The 22360-nt window shown below is 44.1% G+C and overlaps 1 protein-coding gene across 5 annotated transcripts; it reads left to right on the top strand.

Moving 5' to 3' along the window:
• Positions 1-5498: 5498 nt before the first annotated feature.
• Positions 5499-21371, top strand: LOC129714545 (vascular cell adhesion protein 1-like). 5 transcript variants are annotated; one of them, XM_055664236.1, is made up of 6 exons: positions 5499-5875; positions 8399-8674; positions 10175-10489; positions 12106-12399; positions 14639-14923; positions 17457-21371. In XM_055664236.1, exons 1-6 carry the CDS (start codon positions 5809-5811, stop codon positions 17732-17734), a joined length of 1515 nt encoding a protein of 504 aa, XP_055520211.1. In that variant the 5' UTR covers positions 5499-5808; the 3' UTR covers positions 17735-21371. The 5 variants fall into 5 exon arrangements, with proteins under 5 accessions (XP_055520211.1, XP_055520215.1, XP_055520214.1 ...); XM_055664239.1 differs by lacking the exon at positions 5499-5875 and adding an exon at positions 6011-6601; XM_055664238.1 differs by lacking the exon at positions 5499-5875 and adding an exon at positions 6851-7894.
• The last annotated feature ends 989 nt before the right edge of the window (positions 21372-22360 follow it).

The following is a 22360-nucleotide window of genomic DNA, read 5'->3' as shown; positions in this document are numbered from 1 at the left end:
ACCGGCTTGGTTTAATTGTAATTTGTCCCCAGTGAGTGTAGGATAATGTTAGTGTGCGGGTATCGCAGGTCGGCGTGGACTCGGTGGGCCAAAGGGCCTGTTTCCGTGCTGTATCTCTAAATTAAACGAGATTAGATAAAATAGGAAATATTTCAACTGACCTCCAGTACTCACTGACTTTTAGGACAAGGGAATTTGATATTTCCGTTTCCATTTATGTGGGAATGTTACGGGCACTTTGCCAGTAATTAAATGAGATGATGAGGAGTGAATTGATGCTTTTGGCAAATAGCCAGTCGCGTCCTCTGACACATATATTGCATGGCACAGTAATTTGGAAGATGGGAAATATAATTCCAGATTAAATTTGATAAATTTGCATTGTAAGTATTGACACAGAGTGTTGTCTGCCACACTTGGTATCGTGTAGACATGAACAGAATCATTTTCATTTGTTAGAATAACCTTATTGCATACTTCAATAGCAATGAAAAATCTGTAAAAATGCTGCAAACATTTACATTGCAATGCTTTTTTTAAATTAATTCTATGTTGCTTTATACAAAATTGAATATATAAATAAATAAGATTTTGAACAAATGTTCAAATTTATCTTTTTCGTGTATAAATTCCGTACAGACAGCATCCGCAGTCAGGATCGAACTCAGGTCTCTGGCGCTGTAAGGCAGCAACTCTACCGCTGTGCCACTCTGCCACCCTGGTGGATGGGTTTGTGTTGAGAGCAAAATTGATTAGTTTTGGTGTAGTGACACACTGTGTGTAGATGGGTGCTTGATGATCCATGCTGTATTGACTCTATGACTCCAAAATTATAAACAACCTAGGGTGTGAATGCAGTGGGCTGCTAGGTGTCGTGTACTGGGATGTGGTCCATGACCCATCATTGTAAAAAATGGTAAATAACACATTGAACAAATTCCAGGATTCACCAGTAACTTTAGAACATGTGTTGTGGGGGGCATGGTGGTGCGGCGGTATAGTTGCTGACCTACAGTGCCAGAGACCCAGGTTCAATCCGGACTACAGGTGGTGTCTGTATGGAGTTTGTACGCTCTCCCCGTGACTGCGTGGGTTTTCGCCGAGGACTTCGGTTTCCTTCCACAGTCCAAAGATGTACCGGTTTGTAGATTAATTGGCTTGATATAGATGTAAAAATTGTCCCTAGGGCAGGATAGTGTTAATGTGCGGGGATCAGCGGGCCGAAGAGACTGTTTCCACGCTGTATCTCTAAATTAAACTAAACTAAACTCAATATTGAAGGCTGACAACCGCTACCACATGGCCATACGTCACATGTACCGTTGTGCCATTATATCACAAAGCAGCAAAACATTTATATACAAATTATATAACTCCAGGAAATGGAGTCAGTGTTAGAGTCTGAGGTGATTCTTAATTCTTCCCAGTGTTTAAGTAAAGGAAGTTTCTGTTTAGCGAGTGTTGAATATAGAATAAACAGTTTGAAAATGGAGATGTCATCAGAAGTGTTTTTACAAGGCAGAGCTCCATATCACCATAGTACATGCTATCTTTTGTTTTTAAGATAGGCATAAAATGCTGGAGTAACCCAGCAGGACAGGCATCATTTCTGGATAGTAGGAATGGGTGACATTTTGAGTCGAGACCCTTCTTCAGACTGAAAGTCAGGGGAGAGGGATCAGAAATGGAGGGAAAAGTTGTGAAAACTAAAGATCAAAAGGGATGAAGTTGATGGAAAATGTAGAATAGATCATTGTTAGCTAGAGGACTGTGTCATGTTGACCATAGCCAGTGATTCTGAAACAAACAATTACATATAAGTTGCTCTGATGTGTTTTTTTTTCTATAATTGAATTGTCCACAATGGAACCGAGTAAACTACAATCAGTTTTGGATGCATAGTCTATTTTGGAAGAGGATATTGTGGTTAGCTGTGACAAAGACTTGTTTAAATCTTTGCCACAGGCTGACCTAACATCATTAGTGGCTTTGGTGAAAGGCTTTGCAATACTGCAAAGGCCACAAAATCCTAAAGTTTCATTTAGTTTAGTTTAGGTTAGTTGGAAGCTCTTCAAACCCATATCTTGGGATAATGAACAGATATGGTCGTTAACAGCAGATGATGGTGTTTTGTGTGTTCACGACAGTAGCTAAAACAAAGGTTTGCCTTTTCAATCTGCTTTGTTTGGTCGGGGAGCATGGTCACAAGGGCTGTGCTAGGACTAGAAACAGTGAAAGGCAATCAGGAAGTCACAGTTGGAGGTGACGTTTAACTGACTCATTTCCTCTGAAATATTGTAATGTGATTCTACTCTGTGCTTACAAACACAAACTGAAGCATAAGGTAGACACAAAATACTGGAGTAACTCAGCGGGACAGGCAACATCTCTGGAGAGAAGGAATGGGTGGCATTTCTGGTCGAGACCCTTCTTCAGACTGATCCAGCATCTGCAGTTCCTTCCTACTGAAGCGGAATGATTCCTTCCAGAAAGTGACTAGATAGATATAGATAGATATGCCACATATATACATACATGTACAGTGAAATGAAAGCTGCTCGTACTCAGTGCATACATACAATTTAGTCCACAAAGGGAGAGGGGGGGGGGGGAATAGGTGTTGGGCGGCGCTATATGTATGTACATATATACAGATGGAAGTGCATGTTGTGAGTCAGTGCATGTTGAATTTGAATTTATAGTAGTTATAATTCTCGGAAAGCAACTTTTCCTGAGTCTGTTTGTCCTGGATTTGATGCACCTATAGCGCCTTCCAGAGGGCAGCAGGTCGAACAGTCCAAACGCAGGATGGGAGCTGTCTTTGATGATCTTCTTTGCCCTGCTAAGGCAGCGGGAGGTGTAGATGTCCATCAGGGAGGGGAGAGGGCAGCCAATGATCCTCTGCGCTGTCCTGGTTACCCTCTGAAGCCTCTCCCTGTCTGCCATGGTGCAGCTGCCATACCATGCTGTAATGCAGTATGTCAGCAGGCTCTCGATGGACGAGCGGTAGAAGGTCAGCAGCAGGTTAGAGTCCAGGTTGTGCTTCCTGAGGACCCTCAGGAAGTGCAGCCGCTGCTGAGCCTTCTTGATGACCGCTGTCGTGTTGTCCGTCCAGGAGATGTCAGCAGCGATATGGACGCCGAGAAACCGGAAGGTGTTGACCCTCTCCACACACTCGCCGTTGATGTGTAGGGGGGCTAAGTTGGTGCTGTGCCTCCTGAAGTCGACAATGAGCTCTTTTGTTTTCCTGGTGTTCAGAGCCAGGTTGTTTTCTGAGCACCAGGTTGTCAACTTCAGGACTTCCTCTCTGTAGGCTGCCTCGTCTCCCTTTGAAATAAGTCCGACCACAGTAGTGTCGTCAGCAAATTTGACGATGCGGTTGTTGTTGTGGGCCGGACTACAGTCGTAGGTGTAGAGACAGTATAAGAGGGGGCTTAGCACACAGCCCTGTGGGGAACCGGTACTCAACCTGCGAGTGGAGGAGAGGTGGGGGCCGAGTCTCACAGTCTGGGGCCGGTTGGTGAGGAAATCCTTTATCCAGGCACATGTGACAGTGGGGAGGCCGAGAGTGACCAGTTTACCAATGAGAATGTCCGGAATGATTGTATTAAAGGCTGAACTAAAATCCACAAAGAGCATCCGGACGTAGCTCTGCCCCTGCTCCAGATGGCTCAGCACAGAGTGGAGAGCTACGGTAATGGCGTCTTCTGTGGATCTGTTTTGGCGATAGGCGAATTGGTGGGGGTCGAAGTCTGGTGGTAGATAGTCCTTGATGTGCTGGAGGACCAACCTCTCGAAGCACTATTGTGATTACCGGAGTGAGGGCCACAGGACGGTAGTCATTAAGGCTGGTGATGGTAGACTTCTTCGGCACAGGGACGATTGTGGCTGATTTTAGGCAGGACGGAATAACTGCCTGGGCCAGGGAGAGGTTGAAAATTCTGGTGAAGATGGCAGTGAGCTGGTGGGCGCGCGCTTTGAGCACCTTACCAGGGACTCCATCTGGGCCGGTAGCCTTCTTGGGGTTCACTATGCTAGATGAATATGCCATTGCCGTCACAGAATTCACAGAAAGAGTGTAGAGGACAGTGCACCAAAGAAGGTGATATATGTGTTCCCTGTGAATGAACCATGAAGGCTAATCCCAGGTGATGTCCAAGTCTTCAGCATTTGTCAAACGATCTAAAGCGGTTCAGATGCTGGAAAAATCGAAGGTAGATAAAAATGCTGGAGAAACTCAGTGAGTCAGGCAGCATCTATGGAGTGAAGGACTAGGTGATGTTTCAGGTCTGAAGAAGGGTCTCAACACGAAACGTCACCTATTGCTTCGCTCCATAGATGCTGCCTCACCCGCTGAGTTTCTCCTGCGTTTCTATCTACCTTCAAGCAGTTCAAGAAACCTATCTATGACTTTTGCAGAGGCTGGATAGTGTGGATGTGGAGAGGATGTTTCCACTAGTGGGAGGAGTCTAGGACCAGAGGCCATAGCCTCAGAATAAAAGGACGTACCTTTAAAAAGGAGATAGGGAGGAAGTTCTTCAGTCAGAGGGTGGTGAAACTGTGGAATTCATTATTGTGGGGGGTAATATTTTTAGAGAATGACAGATACTCGATTCGTACGGGTGTCAGGGGTTATGGGGAAAAGGCAGCAGAATGAAAGATAGATCAGCAAAGATTGAGAGGAAGAGATAGATCAGCAAAGATTGATTGGCGGAGTAGACTTGATGGGTCTAATTCTGCTTATAGAGCTTATGAAGGTATGAACTATGATGGGGAACAACAGGGGGGGGGTTGTTACTGTGACAGGAGACTGGGTAGGGAGGGGGTTACAGTGATGGGAATGTGGGAGGTCTATGATGAGAGGCAGGAGGGGTGTGTGTGTGTGTGTGGTGGGAGGGGGGGGGGGGGTTACTGTGAAGGAAGGAACTGCAGATGCTGGTTTACTGTGATGGGAATAGAAGCATTGAAGCATAGAAAATAGGTGCAGGAGTAGGCCATTCGGCCATTCAATATGATCATGGCTGATCATCCAAACTCAGTATCCTGTACCTGCCTTCTCTCCATACCCCCTGATCCCTTTAGCCACAAGTTCCTCATCTAACTCCCTCTTAAATATAGCCAATGAACTGGCCTCAACTACCTTCTGTGGCAGAGAATTCCACAGATTCGCCACTCTGTGTGAAAAATGTTTTTCTCATCTCGGTCCTAAAAATGTTCCCCCTTATCCTTAAACTGTGACCCCTTGTTCTGGACTTCCCCAACATCGGGAGCAATCTTCCTGCATCTAGCCTGTCCAACCCCTTAAGAATTTTGTAAGTTTCTATAAGATCCCCCCTCAACCTTCTAAATTCTAGCGAGTACAAACCGAGTCTATCCAGTCTTTCTTCATATGTAATGTGAGGGAGTGAGAGAGATGGGGAGTAACCCCATTGCGCTGATTATCAGAGCTCAGATCCAGTGTGAATCTTCCACTGATGTTAAGGGCAGTCTACAGCAAAGACCCTGTACATACCTCTCGGCAGTGGTCATCGCTCTGCACATTATGGGCGTGTTTACCGCACGATTGTCACTGGACTTTCCCCAAGTCAGTCTCTGTTGCAACGGCGAGCACAAAGTTGAGCCGAGGGGAGGCTTTTTCTTTAAACTCTTTTTTTTAGGGGCTTTCTCCGAAGTTTAGTTTCTGAATTGTTTCCGGGAAATCAGAGAGATTGTTTGCATTAACAGCGAGTGTGTGGACTGTGGGAGCGCTGTGTTCATTTGGACGGGCGGTGATCGGAGAGGCAGCAGGCGCCGAGGAGGGTCGCAGTCATGGTCTCTACACTCACTTCAAGCGGGAGATACCTTCACCTCGTCTTGTTCGTATTCACGTTAACAAGTTAGTACAATCCTCACATCAAACGCGCTTCTCCCATGGAATATAGCGTTTTTATTTCATGGCCGAGCTATTAAGCGGAGCTCAATAATCAGCGGGGGGATATCTTGTCATTTATTAATGTCAAAACAAAAAGCAGATGATTGCTTATTTTTGGCGGAGTGAAGCAGGGGCGCGGTGGGAGAGGGGCGCAGCCTGGACGCTGTGATCACGCCATTGTCGGAACAGCTAGTGTGAGTGTGAGCATGTGTGTAAAAGTGTGCGAGCGTGTGGAGTATGTGTATGTCTATGTGAGGGTGAGTGTGTATGCGTATGAGTGTGTGCGCGTATGAGAGTGAGTGAGTGATTGTGCGTGTGAGAGTAATTGTGTGAGTGAGGGAGAACGTGTGTGTGAGTGCGTGTGTAAGTGAGTGTGTTTATGAGTGTTTGTGAGTGTTTGTGGATGTGTGAAAGAGAGAGTGAGTGTGAATGTTCGTGTGAGAGTAATTGTGTGAGTGTAATTGTGTGAGTGTGAGTGAGTGTAAGTGAGTGAGTGAGTGAGTACCTGTGGACCGGGGCCTCTGGGCCGCCGGGCAGTGAGCATCACGGACGGGGGAGGTCTCGTCTCCAGCCCCGGCAGTGATGCCTGTTCCACACGGGAACGGGGACCCGCTGCCCCGGCGGGTCAGAAACATCACCGGCTTTCCATCTGGAAGGAAGTTTGAACATGTTTTTTCAGAGGATTTAAATGTGATTCTCTTGTGATTTAAATGTTTGCCTGGAATGCATTTTGCCTGAAGGGTCCCGCCTGTCTGTTCCTTCCACACACGCTGCCTGAGCCGCTGAATTAACAATGGCCCGTTTCCTTTATCATTGATACGTTTTTTGCATATCTTACATCCATTTGTTCTAAATCTCTCGTTTCCCTTTTGTCCTGGCTGTCTGCAGAAGGGTCTCGACCCGAAACTTCACCTCTTCCTTTTCTCAAGAGAGGCTGCCTGCCTGACTCGCTGGGTTACTCCAGCATTTTGTGTATATCTTAAAAAAAAATAGCATGTACAATGGTGATATGGAACTCCGCCTTGTAAAAACACTTCATTCGTTTCTCTGTTGTCAAACTCTTTATTCTACTGTATATTCAACACTTGCTAAACAGAAACATTCTTTACTTCAACACCGGGAAATGTTAAGAATCACCTCAGTCTCTAACACCGACTCCCAGTTCCTGGAGTTATATAATTCGTAGAAAAAAAAGTTTCACAATTCAATTCAATTAACTTTTTTTTCCGGCCCTTCGAGCCTGCACCGCCATTCAATATGATCATGGCTGATCATCCCACTCAGTATCCTGTATCCTCAGTAGCCTTCTCTCCATACCCCCTGATCCCTTTAGCCACAAGGGCCACATCTAACTCCCTCTTAAATATAGCCAATGAACTGTGGCCTCAACTACCTTCTGTGGCAGAGAATTCCAGAGATTCACCACTCTCTGTGTGAAAAATGTTTTCCTCATCTCGGTCCTAAAAGAATTCCCCCTTATCCTTAAACTGTGACCCCTTGTTCTGGACTTCCCCAACATCGGGAACATACCTTGTTCACATACCCAGCAACACAACACAATATACCACACACATCACATACCAGCAGTCCAACAGTGGTCAGTAGGTAAAACTTGCAAAGCACAATACATGAAGAATAGGCAATAAAAACATTAAAATAATGTAAAAATGTATATATAGATAAATGAATAACTAATTAGATCACCTATTCGTCAGTCTAATTGATGTAGGCACAAAACTCGACATGGCTCTGAATGTGAGTGACCTGTATCTCTGGCCTGAGGCTAGAAGACTGTATTGGCTGTGCAGTGAGTGAGTGGTGTCTGAGGCTATTTGTGTTCCTTTTAGTTTAGTCCTTCTATTGTAAATGCTGATCAATGGTTCCTGCTCCAGTCCGATTATTTTACTGCTCATTGATATGATTTTGTTTAGTGGGTTGCGATGGATGTTGGATAGTGACCAAAACCAGGCTGACATATTGAAGGTTATTACTGATTCAATGAAACATTTGTAAAAAGCTGTCAGGACTGACTGGTGAGCCTGAAGTCTGTGGAGTTTCCTCAGGAAAAAGAGGTGTTGCTGACACTTAGAAAATATAGTTTCACTATTTAGTTGGAAGGTGAGTTTGTGATCAATTATTGTCCCAAGGTGTCTCGACCCTTTCTATTAGCCGGTTGTTGACTAACAGAGTGGGGATGATGGAAGGACCTTTACGGAAGTCAACAACCAACTCCTTTGTTTTGGAGGTATTAATGTCAAGGTAATTCCGCCTACACCACTCTGCAAAAATGTCCATCTCAGACATAACTGTCCCTGTGAGTTGGTGGTGTCCATGATCAAAGTATCATCAGAGTATGTAATGTATGTTAATGGTTTGTGAGTAATTTGAAATGACTCTTTTAGATCAAGCAATTACCCTGATTTTGCCCTTTGTTTAAATGCATTTTGTATCTCTACTTATTGTGATGTTTTGTTTTTTCTCTGACAGCGAAAGGGAATGGATTTGAGGTTCACATAAACACAGACACTCCAGCTGTGGAATTCGGGGGCTCTTTGAATGTGAACTGCAGAACCACATGTTTAAATCCTGACATAAACATGGAACTAAAACCAGGGCTAGATAAATACTGCAATAAAGTTAACAACTCAAACACATGCCAATTCCCAGCTGTGATGAGGTGGGATTTACCAATGGTTTGCAGTGTATTGTGCAAATCTGAAAACAATACTACAGTTGAGAACAAAACAGTGATCATTGTGTACAGTAAGTGTAATTTCTTATTCTAACCGGTATAGGAGAGTTGGGCCGAAGGGCCTGTTTGCACTGTATCACTCTATAACCATTTGCTAGCAGAATAATATGCAGAACCGGACAGCACAGTGGCGCAGCAGTAGAGTCGCTGCCTTACAGCGCCAGAGACATGGATTTGATCCTGACTACGAGTTTGTAGGTTTTCCCCGTAACCTGCATGGGGTTTCTCCGGGTGCTCCGGATTCCTCCCACACTCCAGGCTTGTAGGTTAATTACTGTCAGTAAAACTGTAAATTGTCCCTAGTGTGTGTAGGATAGTGCTAGTGTGCAGGGATCACTGATCGGCACGGACTCAAGAGCCTGTTTCCCTAAACTAAACTAAACAAAAAGCTTTGAAAACTTGTGATCACAGTGTATAATAAGCGAAACCTCTTATTCTAAAATGTTAATTAATTAGTTACATAGGTAACATTGCAGAATATCATGTATAGTCTTCCCGGTGACTAGTCAGCACACAACAAATGCTTCTCTCTGTACTTTGGTACACGTGACAATAAACTAAACTCAAACTCTGAATGTGTAGGAAGGAACTGCAGATGCTGGTTTAAACTGAAGATAGACACAAAATGCTGGAGTAAGTCAGCGGAACAGGCAGTATCTCTGCAGAGAAGGAATGGGTGATGTTTCGGGTTGAGTCTCTTCTTCAGACTGATGTCAGGGGAGAGAGAGGTACATAGATAAGGAAGTGAAAGGTGTGAAAACAGGACAAAGGGAATGGAGAGCAATGAAAATTTAGAATAAATAATATAGAATGTGATGTAGAATAGATGGGTTAATTGGCCTCTGTAAATTGCCATTATTGTGTAGGGAGTGGATGAGAAAGTGGGATGACGTAGAACTCGTATGAACGGGTGATTGATGGTCGGATTGGAGTCAGTAAACTGAAGGGCCTGTTTCCATGCTGCATCTCTGAATTAAACTAAATCTGAAATACTGGAAACACAGCACTCCAACCAGCATCTGTGGGGAGAGAACATTTAAGTTCTTGCTTACAATTTAGATTTGTTTAGTTCAGTTTAGAGGTACAGTGCGGAAACAGGCCCTTCGACCTACCAAGTACATAAGGACCAGCGATCCCGGCATGCTATCACTATCCTACACACACTCGGGACAATTTACACTTATACCAAGCCAATTAACCTCCAAACCTGTACCTCTTTTGAATGTGGGAGGAAACCAAAGATATTGGAGAAAGCTAATGTGGTCATGGGGAGAACTTACAAACTCCATATTGACAGCACCCGTATTCTAGATCAAACCCGGGTCTATGGTGCTGTAAGGCAGCAATTCTACCACTGCACCACTGTGCCACCCTAAATATTGAAGAACATATGTACATTCATGCTGTCTGTATATCACTTGAATAATCGGTGAATATGAGATGAGGTGGGACAAATACTATTCAGGTTCATTATTTCAGTGAATTTTATTAACATGATTCTCCTTCAACAGATCGAGATCTTGTCATTGCACCACATCCAAAGGTGATGGAAATTAACAAAACATATCAGCTTCAATGCACCGGTCCAAGAGTGTATCCAAACACCAAGCTCCATCTCAAGTGGCTCAGAGGGAGCAAAGTTGTGAAATCAGTTCACCCAACGGAACAAAAGTTTCCAGACGATGTGACTCCGGTGGTCAATATTCTCAATCTCAATGCAAGCATGGCTGAGGATGGACAAGTGTACACATGCTTGGCAGAGCTGGACTTGGACACAAATACCACAAAAGAAATCGAATCCTCCTCCGTGACTCTGCAAACCTACTGTGAGTTCCACTTGAACAATAATTGCTCTCCTCTGCTCAAGACTAAGTTGAAACAAACTGGAGTCGCATTTTGTAAAGTTTAGTTTAGATATACAGCGTGGAAACAGGCCATTGGGCCCACCGGGTCTGTGCCAACCAGAGATCCCCCCCACACCAATACTATCCTACACACTATGGACAATTTATAATTGTAGCATGCCAATTAGCCGGCAAAACTTGCATGTCTTTGAAGTGTGGGAGGAAGCCAGAGCTCCTGCATAAAACCCACACAGGTCACGGGGAGAATGTACAAACTCCGTACAGATAGCACCCTTAGTCAGGATTGATCCCTGGTCTTTGGTGCTGTAAGACAGTAACTCTACCCCTGTGCCACCGTGCTGTCTGCTGACATATTTACAAGCAAGCCACACACACTAAACCAGGAGAGATGAGTTATCTACAGAACAAGCACTTTAAGTTGAGTTTACCCTGTCTGCAAGGTTTCCTCTGTAGAACACGTTAACACAATGTGTGTTTCTGCATTGTTTAGTATAGTTTAGTGATACAGTGTGGAGACAGGCCCTTCGGCCCACCATGTCCACGCCGACCAGCGATCCCCGCACACTAACATTATCCTACTCACTAGGGTAGATTTACAATTTTTATGAAGCCAATTAACTTACAAACCTGCACATCTTTGGAGTGTGGGAGGAAAACGGAGCTCCTGGAGAAAACTCACGCAGATCATGGGGAGAACGTACAAAATATGTACAAACCACACACATAGTCAGGATCAAACCCGGGTCTCAGGCGCTGTAAGGCAGCAAGTCTACCGCTGTGCCAAGCAACCTCCCCCCCACCTCATTACAACTTCTAGAGTGCTCCGGAGATTGTTCCTTACAACAGTTACCAAACCTATCTGGGCACAGTAGAAACAAGAAACTGCAGATGCTGGTTTATACAAAGTGCTAGAGTATCTCATCAGGCCTGGCAGCATCCCTGGAGAGCATGGAAGGGGTCGTGAAAGATCACCTATCTGTGTTCTCCAGAAAGGCTGTCTGACCCATTGAGTTACTCCAGCACTTTGTGTCGTGCTATGTCAGTGAGTGTATTGGCTTGTACCACAGTCCGTGGCTGGAGCTCAAAGCAGAGTTAGATCCTCATGATGCCAGAAGCATAGGAGAAGTATATTTAAATAACAAATTTGTGTGGCACAGCGGTAGAGCAACTGCCTTGCAGCGCCTGAGACACGAGTTCCATCCTGACTAATGGTGCTGACTATATGGAGTTTGCACGTTCTCCCCGTGACCTGCGTGGATTTCATCTGGGATCTCCGGTTTCCTCCCACACTCCAAAGCCGTACAGGATTGTAGGTTAATTGGCTCGGTACAATTGTAATTGTCCCTAGTGTGTATAGGATAGCATTAGTGTGCCAGTTGGCGCTGACTCGGTGTACCAAAGGGCCTGTTTCTGCGCTGTATCTCTGAACTAAACTAAATTACGGGACATCCAGATTCTGACTCGGGTGTGGTGAATTGTTTTTGCGTTCAATGCAATGCCAGTATTGGTCTGTTTTCCTTTAGTTCCATTGTCTACAGAAAACTAATATGCAGGGAATTCCTTATGTGTCTTTTCAGCTTTTCCAAAGCCTCCTAGAATCCTCAACAGAAAGCCCATTGAAGTGAATGAGGAGGCCACGTTGGAATGTGAGGTCCAAAATGTCTATCCAGCTGAGAAGTTGACTGTAACATGGTTTCACAATGAAGAAGAACTGAAGCCAGTTACAAAGACGTCATCATCCCACGATATCTGGGCAACAACAACATGGACACCACAAGACACAGGACTGACTGAATTCACCTGCAGAGCAGATTTTGAGGATTATCCATTAAATCTAACAAGGAGTGCCAACATTTCCATTGAGGTGTACGGTAAGCATGCTGGATAACCAGAGATTATGATTGATATCATAGAGTCATAGTCATACAGCGTGGAAACAAGCCCTTCGGCCTAACTTTCCCACTCCGGCCAACATGTTCGAGCTACACTTGTCCCACCTGCCCACGTTTGGCTCATATTCCTCTAAACCTGTCCTATCCATGTAACTGTGTAACTAGTTTCTTAAATGTTGGGATAGTCCCTGCCTCAACTACCTCCTTTGGCAACTATTAAAGAATATTAAAGGGGACATTTGGTACTGGAGAGTCACAAAACTTTAATCGGCCTGTACGGAAAACAAAGGAATTAGTGGAAAAAAGGCAACATGATGTCACCTAGATGCTGTTATTCGGCCACATTCTTACTCATGGAGGATAGACACAAAAGCAAGACAGGCAACATCTCTGGATAAAAGGTATGGGTGGCATTTAGGGTCGAGACCCTTCTTCATTCAAGAGCTGCCTCGTTGGAGTGTGTGATAAAGCCCTGCTCTTATTTTGTCTGTTTTTAATGTAGATCCTGTTACAGAGGCAGCTACCAGCAACTGAATTTATCAGAGATACAAACTGAATGTAGATGCATAACATTTACATAAAGGAGAAATATTGTAGTACCTTCCTTACGCCCAGGAATTAAATCAGTGGACTATTTACCATTGTTTTGAAAGCAAAGTGTTCCCTGAAGTGACATAGAAGCCTCTGGCTTGTTACCAGCCAGGGTGGAGATGCTAAATACTATAAATCCCCTCCCATTCCCACACCAACCTTTCTGTCCTGGGCCTCCTCCATTGTCACAGTGAGGCCCAACACAAATTGGAGGCACAGTTCCTCATATTTGGCTTGGGCAGATTACACCCCAGTGGTATGAACATTGACTTCTCTAACTTCAAGTAACCCTTGCTCTTCCTCTCTCTCCATCCCTCCCCCTTCCCAGTTCTCCCACCAGTCTCCCCAATGACATTTTGTCTCCGTTTGCTTTGTGGTCACCTTCTCCTATTCTACATTCTGATCTATTCTACATTTTTCTTGATCCTCATCTTGTCTCATGTCATGATATTGTCATGACCTCATCTATTATATTGTCTCAGGTCTCATTTTGACACCTTCCTTATCGCTGTATCTCCCTCTCCCCTGATTTGCAGTCTGAAGAAGGGTCTCGACACAAAATGTCTCCTATTCCTTCTCTCCAGAGATGATGCCTGTGCCGCTGAGTTATCCAGCATTTTGTGCCTATCTTCGGTGTGAACCAGTATCTACAGTTCCTTCCTACAACTGGTGTTCAATGGGAACTTTGACAGTGTTGCCCAAACATTGAGGACATTTCAAATTCCACTCATCAGGATGTGTTCAACCAACATGTCACTAGGTTTGATGAGATTGGTATAGGGGGTGAATGATGCCGGGAATAATAGGGTGACTTTGGGTAATTGCCTCCGATCATTGTCCAACTACAGTTGGATGTAGAGCCATAGCTAAAGTCAATTAACCTATAAACCTGTACGTCTTTGGAGTGCGGGAGGAAACTGGAGCACCTGGAGAAAACCCACACAAGTCACGGGGAGAATGTACAAATTCCGTACAGACAGCACCCATAGTCAAGATCGAACCTAGGTCTTTGACACTACTATAAGGCAATTACATAAGGTGAGAGCATGCTGACCGGTTGCATCGTGGCTTGGTTCAGCAATTTGAGCGCCCTGGAGAGGAAAAGACTACAAAAAGTAGTAAACACTGCCCAGTCCATCATCGGCTCTGACCTTCCTTCCATCGAGGGGATTTATCGCAGTCGCTGCCTCAAAAAGGCTGGCAGTATCATCAAAGACCCACACCATCCTGGCCACACACTCATCTCCCTGCTACCTTCAGGTAGAAGGTACAGGAGCCTGAAGACTGCAACAACCAGGTTCAGGAATAGCTACTTCCCCACAGCCATCAGGCTATTAAACCTGGCTCGGACAAAACTATGATTATTAATAACCCATTTTCTGTTATTTGCATTTTATCAGTTTATTTATTCATGTGTGTATATATTTATATTATGGTATATGGACACACTGATCTGTTCTGTAGTAAATGCCTACTATGTTCTGTGTGCTGAAGCAAAGCAAGAATTTAATTGTCCTATACAGGGACACAAAACTCACTTGAAATTGAACATTAAAATCTACCGCCGCGCCACCGTGCTGCTCTAAGCTTTGATAGGGTTTCTAACAATATCTTTCTGTTGTTGCAGTTTTCTCCGAACCTGTAATCCAAGCATCACTGACCATCATTGATGGAAAACCGGTGAATATTACCTGCAGTGTGTTTAATGTCTCGGGAGAACTTCAACTTACACTGAAGAATGGGAATATGTCTTTGCCAAGCGAGTCATCCAGTACAGAGCACACTATCTACCACACTTTGCATCCAAAGATGGAGATGAATGGACAGCAGTTGACTTGTGTGGCTAAACTGACACTCCAAAATCACTCTGAACCCATTGTTAAGCAACAGAATATCACACTCAATGTGCAAAGTAAGTAACTTTACATTGGTGCCATCGAGTCTGCTCTGCCTTTCAATCATGAATGAGGTGGGATGATTTCGCAGCGGTAGAGTTGCTGCCTTACAGCCCCAGAGACCCGGGTTCGACCCTGTCTACGGGTTGCTTGTCTATATGCAGCTTTACATGCTCCCCCCCCCGTAAACTGCATGTGTTTTCTCGGGGATCTCCGGTTTCCTCCCACACTCCAAAGACGTAGTTTTGTAGGTTAATTGGCTTGGTATAATTGTAAATTGTATCTAGTGTGTGTATGATACTGTTAGTGTTGGGAACCGCTGGTCGGTGCGGACTCTGTGGGCCAAAAGGCACGTTTCTGCGCTGTATCTTTAAACTAAACTAAACTAAGATAAAAAGATGGTATTCTAGAACCATTGCAACTGTGACTGTAACTTGTAGACTCTCTGTTCACATCTACCTGTTTAGGGTGGGAATATTGGGAATGCAGAATTATAATTTATATTGAATGTACATTTTCTATCAGGTGAGGATCACAGGGAATAAATGGCCTCAGTACATGGATTGAAAAGGCTGTTTCGTGAATGCAACAAAGACCGCTATAACCAATGGGTGTAGGAACATCTAGCATTGCCGCCTAGTGGATCTGATCGGAACTGCATGCTTTCTCGTGGTTCGCTTCAAAAAACAGGATGCTTCCAATGTAGAAACAAGGAGTGTGTAGGAAGGAACTGCAGATGCTGGTTTAAACCGAAGATAGACACAAAATGCTGGAGTAACTGAGTGGGACAGGCAGCATCTCTGGAGCGAAGGAATGGGTGACGTTTTGGGTCGAAACCTTTCAACAAAGATCTGATTTACAGACGAGGACACGGAGTGCTGGAGCAACTCAGCGGGTCAAGCAGCATCTCAGGAGACCATGGATAGGCCGCTCCTGAGATATTGCCTGACCCGCTGAGCTACTGCAATACTCTGTCTCTTCTTCAGGGTGGATGCAATGCAGAATAGGCATTAATATTGCACAACGCATCATTTACTGTTCTAAATGCAACTCACAATGCCAACCATAGACATGAAGGATACAGTCGTTAATCTTCAATGGTTCAAAGGTCTGTTTATTGTCACGTATACCAATTAAGGTACAGTGGTAGGTGAATTACCATACAGCCATATTAAAAAATAATGTGGCACCTCAGAGATTCTTTGTCAGTATTTCCATGGAATATCTTTGTGTCCCTGGAATATCCTGGTGTTTGGGACTTGAACCACTAATCTCCTGACTCCAGGCAAGAGTACCAGCTGTACGACTTTATGTTAGACTGACCACTCTCAGTCTAATGTAAAGGAGTCCGTTTGTCCACCAATGCCTTTGTTGAAGCAATCTTTGCCTTGTCACAACCCTCAGCATCCCCAGTGTCTACACCAAACACACTTAGCAGATAATTAACACAAGGAAACATCCGGTAGTCTACAATAAAAGCACTGTTCTGAGAACTCTTGAGAATATTCTGTGATTTCACACCTCTTGTTTCTGATTAACCCATAAATAGTAACACCAAAATAATGAAATAACAGCAGGTAGAAAAACGAGCCCCTGTCAATTTCTGGACACTCAAATGTTTGCCCTTGTCTGCAGAAGGGTCCCGACCCAAAACGTCACCTCTCCATGTTCTCCATGGATGCTGCCTGGGATGGAGAACCGTAGTGACAGGATACCAAAGGTTCGGAGTTTCCCTTCTGGGTTAAACAGATGTGCTCTACAAAGCATCACCCAACTTGCTTTTGGTGAATAGTGGCAAAGAGTGTCTGTGGTGCCACCTTTCAGACAAGGCATTAGAACATGCGAGTGGCATGGTGGCGCAGAAGTAGAGTTGCTGCCTTACACCACCAAAGACATGGGTTCGATTCTGACTACGGGTGCTGTCTGTACAAAGTTTGTACATTCTCCCCGTGACCTGTGTACGTTTTATCTGGTATCTCCGGTTAGTGGGATAACATTGAACTAATGTGAATGGGTTATTGATGGTTGGCATGGACTCAGTGGGCCGAAGACCCTGTTTCCGCACTGAATTGCTAAACTAAGTTAAATGAAAATGGACTTTATTCTTCAAAAAATATTTAATTGTCCGTCGAGTAGCATGCTATGCCATTCGTACGCACAATGTGTTTATAAATAAAGTGAGAAAACATTGGTTTAGTTTAGTTTATTGTCACATGTAACTGAGCTACATTGAAAAGCTTTTGTTGTGTGCTAACCAGCCAGTGGAAAGACAATACATGATTACAATCGAGCCGTTCACAGTGTGCAGCATGATACATGATAAGGGAATAACGTTTAGTGCAAGGTAAACCAGTAAAGTCCGATCAAAGATAGTCCGAGGGTCCCCGATGAGGTAGATAGTAATTCGAGAGATTATAAGTAAATTATACCTGCAAATGAGTGCAGGCAAAATTCATGGATTTTGGAAAGAAAGGATCTGTAGTTTTACAGTAGATGTATTTGCTCAGAATGGATGATGATTGTGTAATGGTTTTTGTGAATTATCCACAGGTGAAGAATCGTCATGGGTGATCATCATCATCTTTTCAATTGTGGGGGCAATAATAATAATAATAATAATGGCAATAATCTGCTATTGCCGGATCGACAGAGCTCGGAAAACAGGAGAATATAATGTACTGAATCCAACACCCAGCAGAAACCAAGAAATCCCTCGTGTGAATGAACCTCTGGACATTTTTCCTTTGCAGGAAGTGATTTCAAACGGCAATGACAATAACTCACAGACTGGACCAAATAATAATAGTTGTATTACACCTGTGAGTTAGACGGACATATCACAACAATTGTCTGAATATTGTTACTGAGGCGGCTCCTGATGCAATGTTACAGTCGACTGATGGCACTTACTCTAGGAAATGTAACAACAAATGTAACAACAGTTCATTCTCAGGAATGTTCTGAATTTTGGGTCGTTTTTGTGTCCATTTGTCAAACTCTGAACTGATACCAGAACGCTGGCATCAAAGCCAGCTGTGCACTGAGAACATCAGAGCCATGCGACTTTTCTTCCCATTGATGGGAATGGACATTGGATCACACACTTGGTGCAATAATCTTTCCAAGGTGAACTACTTGCTTAAATTACGTGAATGTTGTCTGATAAAATATTGTCATAAATGGATAAAATGTGAGTCGATGCCTTTTCCTGTATTCTTACCCTCTTGCCTAGGGAGGAACTGCAGATGCTGGTTTAAACCGTAGACAGACACAAAAGGCTGGAGTAACTAAGCGGGTCAGGCAGCATCTCTGAAGAAATTGAATAGGTGATGTTTTGGGTCGAGACCCTTCTTCAGTTTGAAGAAGGGTTTCAACCCGAAACGTCACCTATTTATTTTCTCCAGAGATGCTGCCTGACCCTCTGAGTTACTCCTGCCTTTTGTGCCTGTCTTCTCTTCCTATTGTTTCATTATTGCCATACTCTCATCCCTTCCTATCCCTGTAACCTCCTCCAACTACACAATGCTCAGTATTCATTCATGTCCATTTACAAATTCTTATTCATCCTGATTTCCACTCGTGAGAGTAAATCAAATGATCTCTCTGCTAGAGTAATCAGTGGAATTGCACTTAGTGCTCTAGAATACTGCATTCCAGTATTATACATGACAGGTTTGCACCCTAGTGTTACACAATGACAGACCTGTCCCCACCAGTATTGTACCCCAGTGACAGAGTTATCCCCATCAGTACTGTACCCCAGGGTTACACGGTGACCGACCCATCCCCACCGGTACTGTACCCCAGTGTTGTACAGGTACAGACCCGTCCCCACCATTACAGTACCCCAGTGTTGCACGGTGACGGACCTGTCCCCGCCAGTGCTGTATCCCAGTGTTACACATTTACAGACGTGTCCCCTCCGTTACAGTACCCCAGTGTTATACAGTGACAGACGTGTCCTCACCAGTCCCGTACCCAAATGTTACACAGTGATAGCCTCTTGTCTATTTGCATAGTTGTAGTGTTTACCTTTTTCACTTTCTTACTTACTTTTCATGCTAATTCAATTCTAACTCCTCGATCCATTTTTGACTCCCCCCCATTTCAGCAGTACCCCGATAATCAGGCTAGCACTTTTCACAGGTTGGGCCTCCTGATGTTAACGACACTGTAGACTCTATCAAGCAAATTGTTTATACTGTATTATATTGTGCCTGTTATAGCATTAATTTCACAGTCATATATTAGACTTTTGTTGCCGCTGGTTCCTGAATACATACTGTGTATTTCACTGCATTTACAGCCTAAAGCCATTTCTTGTCAAGACAATTTTTCCAACGATGCTACTTATATTTGTAACCACTAAATGAAGATGTAGGTAATGATATAACAAGGGCTGTTTCTAGTGATACATTTGTACAAGTAAACAGAATATATCTTTGAATAAAATATAGCTTATTGGTGAAGCAATATTAAATACAAATGTTGGAAAAAAGAACCTATTCACATCAGTGTTGGCATTGAAAGTAACTACAGCTGTTTTCTCACAGCATTGGCCACAGTCATAGAGTGATACAGTGTGGAAACAGGCCCTTCGGCCCAACTTGCCCACACCGGCCAACAATGTCCCAGCTACACTAGTCCCACTAGCCTGCGGTTGGTCCATATCCCTCCAAACATGTCCTATCAATGTCCTGTCCTGTCTAACTGTTTCTTAAACGATGGGATAGTCCCAGCCTCAACTACCTCCTCTGGCAGCTTGTTCCATACACCCACCACCCTTTGCGTGAAAAATTTCACCCCTTGGATTCCTATTAAATCTTTACCCCTTCACCTTGAACCTATGTTCTCTGGTCCTCGATTTCCCTACTCTGGGCAAGACTCTGCATCTACCCAATCTATTCCTCTCATGATTTTGTATACCACTATATGATCTATGGTACACCTCTAGAAGTCTCCGCACATACTGTCCTCTGCTAAAGTTTTCCTACATCTCTGGATTGTATATTTAACACTGCAACAGAGCCAGCCACTCATTGTTTCTGTGGTCAATCAGCTCAACTACATCAAGTTCCTTCAGTTGGGACCTATGACCCCTACGCCTACAGAAGCTATGATTCCAGGAATAGACGATAACTCCTTACAAGGTATAGAAGCTCGGCCCTATATATATATCATCCTATAGCCTATTCAACAACACCATCAGCGTTTGCCTCATCTGTAAGCTGACTCCTCAGACTTCCTACATTCATATCCAAGCTGTTCATGTATAGAATGTCAGCACTAGTCGTTGTGGTACATCACTGGTCATGTGCTTGCATCAACAAAGCCCATACTCTTCATCACCCATGTATCTCGTCATACCAAGTCACTTTTGAATCTAATTTGGCGGCTTGCCCTCGACCCCGTGGACATGTCCTTCACCCACACCGCTTGTCATCTACATTTACGGGCGGCATGGTAGCGCAGCGGTAGAGTTGCTACCTCACAGCCCAGAGATCCGAGTTTAATCCTGATTACAGGTGATGTATGTATGGAGTTTGTACCTTCTCTCCGTGACCTCCATGTCTCGGCCAGTGCATTGTGTAAGTGTCCAACACAGACAGCACACATTACGCTGGTTCTCTCAGTGATCTCACTATTGGTAGAGGTGACCTAACTTTAAGGGGATGAAAATATAACCAAAGTGTACAGACTTTTAAACACAGGCTGGCTACGTTCCTACCAGGCTGGAGTTTAGTCTAATGTCACGTGTACCGAGGTACCGAGAAAAGCCTTTGTCACGTGCTAACCAGTCAGTGGAAAGACAATACATGATTACAAACGAGTCGTCCACAGTGTACAGATACACGATGAAGGGAATAATGTGAATAACATTTAGTGCAAGATAAAGCCAGTAAAGTCCGATCAAAGATACTCTAATAATAAACTAAACACACACAAACTCAAAAAAGCAGCATTTATTGAGAGGATTCAAATGTGGCATTCAAGTTTATTTTATACCTTCTGAGTTGTCGATGTGTTTCTATCTATTGGTGTTTGACATTGAATTAAATAACGGAAATTAATAGGTGAACATTCACTTTCAATCACAAGAGTAAAACTCCTTCCCCTTAGGCAAGAACACTAGCAGCAACATGCGAGTCAGGTCAGCTGGGCGTGAGAGGGTTGAGATATTACAAGTCACAACAGAAGGATAACTGAAGAAGTCGGAGGTTCGATCATCCCGACAAGACGGCCTGTACATCGGGCCGTCCGTAGAGGCAACTGCGGAGGGTTCATGGCCCCGATCACGGATGAACAAAGAAGGAAGACTGACTGAACGTTATTGCCTTCCACCACATGTTCATGTTGTATTCTATTGTGTATTGTGCTCATTTTGATTGTGTGGCTGCATGGTAAATCAAATTCCACTGTACCTTAACTGGTGCATGTGGCAATAAATGTGAACTTGAACTTGAACTCTGGCTGAAAGGTGCGTAGTAATCATTTTAGTTCCAAAACCATACACTGATGATGACCAACGTAGGCGTTAGGCTTGTCATCCAGAAATGTTTAAACGGTTTCCAACTGAAATATACTGGCCAGAAATTGTTCCATGTGATATAATGTTTTTGTGGGCTACCTGATAAAACTTTATCAAAAATTAAATCATGTGGGTTCCAAAGTATAGAGTCTTTCTTCCAGCTCCTTCACGTGTAAGATGTGGTAACCCATAGAGATGCCTTAACAATTGGAGTGGGTTTTAACTGGGAACTGACATTAACTGATGACCTTTAAGCTATACCTTACCTTCTATACTTCAGACTTTACTTTAGAGATACAGCGCGGAAACAGGCCCTTCGGCCATCGGGTCCATGCTGACCAATGATTGCCCCACACTAGTTCTATCCTACACACCAGGGACAATTTATAGAAGCCAATTAACCTACCAACCTTCACGTCTTTAGAGTGTGGGAGGAAACCGGAGCACCCGGAGAAAACCCACACGGTCACAGGGAGAACATACAAACTCCGTACAGACAAGCACCCGTGGTCAGGATTGAACCCGGGTCTATGATGCTGTAAGGCAGCAACTCTACCACTGCGCCACTCTGCACCTCATGGCAACTCTATCTCAATCCCCCTCCATAGTCAGCAGCTAATTACAGCCATCTAGCCCCAGCAGCAAACATGACCCACTCTCCCTGTAGCCACGAATGATTCAACCCTACCTCACCACTCCACCCCCCACCCCATCTCTCCATTGTTACCCTCTAAGCTTCATGGTCCCAATCCATCCAACTACCACAATGGGACGTTCAACAAAGCATTTTACAGCAACCTGTATTGAAGCATATTGTCCAGCAGAGAGAGCAATTAAACCATAGGAGGTTTAGGATACTATTTTCAGTTGTTGAATGCTGAAACAGTAAACTTTACTGATAACAGAAGGAAGTCACTGTGTGGTC

This window comes from Leucoraja erinacea, chromosome 39, assembly GCF_028641065.1.
Source record: "Leucoraja erinacea ecotype New England chromosome 39, Leri_hhj_1, whole genome shotgun sequence".
In the NCBI taxonomy this organism is placed as follows: Eukaryota; Metazoa; Chordata; class Chondrichthyes; order Rajiformes; family Rajidae; genus Leucoraja; species Leucoraja erinaceus.
This window is presented reverse-complemented; position numbering and strand designations above follow the sequence as displayed.

Coding starts and splice junctions, on each gene's coding strand:
- LOC129714545 (XM_055664236.1), top strand. CDS start 5,809: ATGGTCTCTACACTCACTTCAAGCGGGAGATACCTTCACCTCGTCTTG. Junction 10,490..12,105: donor CGTGACTCTGCAAACCTACT/GTGAGTTCCACT, acceptor GTGTCTTTTCAG/CTTTTCCAAAGCCTCCTAGA. Junction 14,924..17,456: donor TATCACACTCAATGTGCAAA/GTAAGTAACTTT, acceptor AATTATCCACAG/GTGAAGAATCGTCATGGGTG.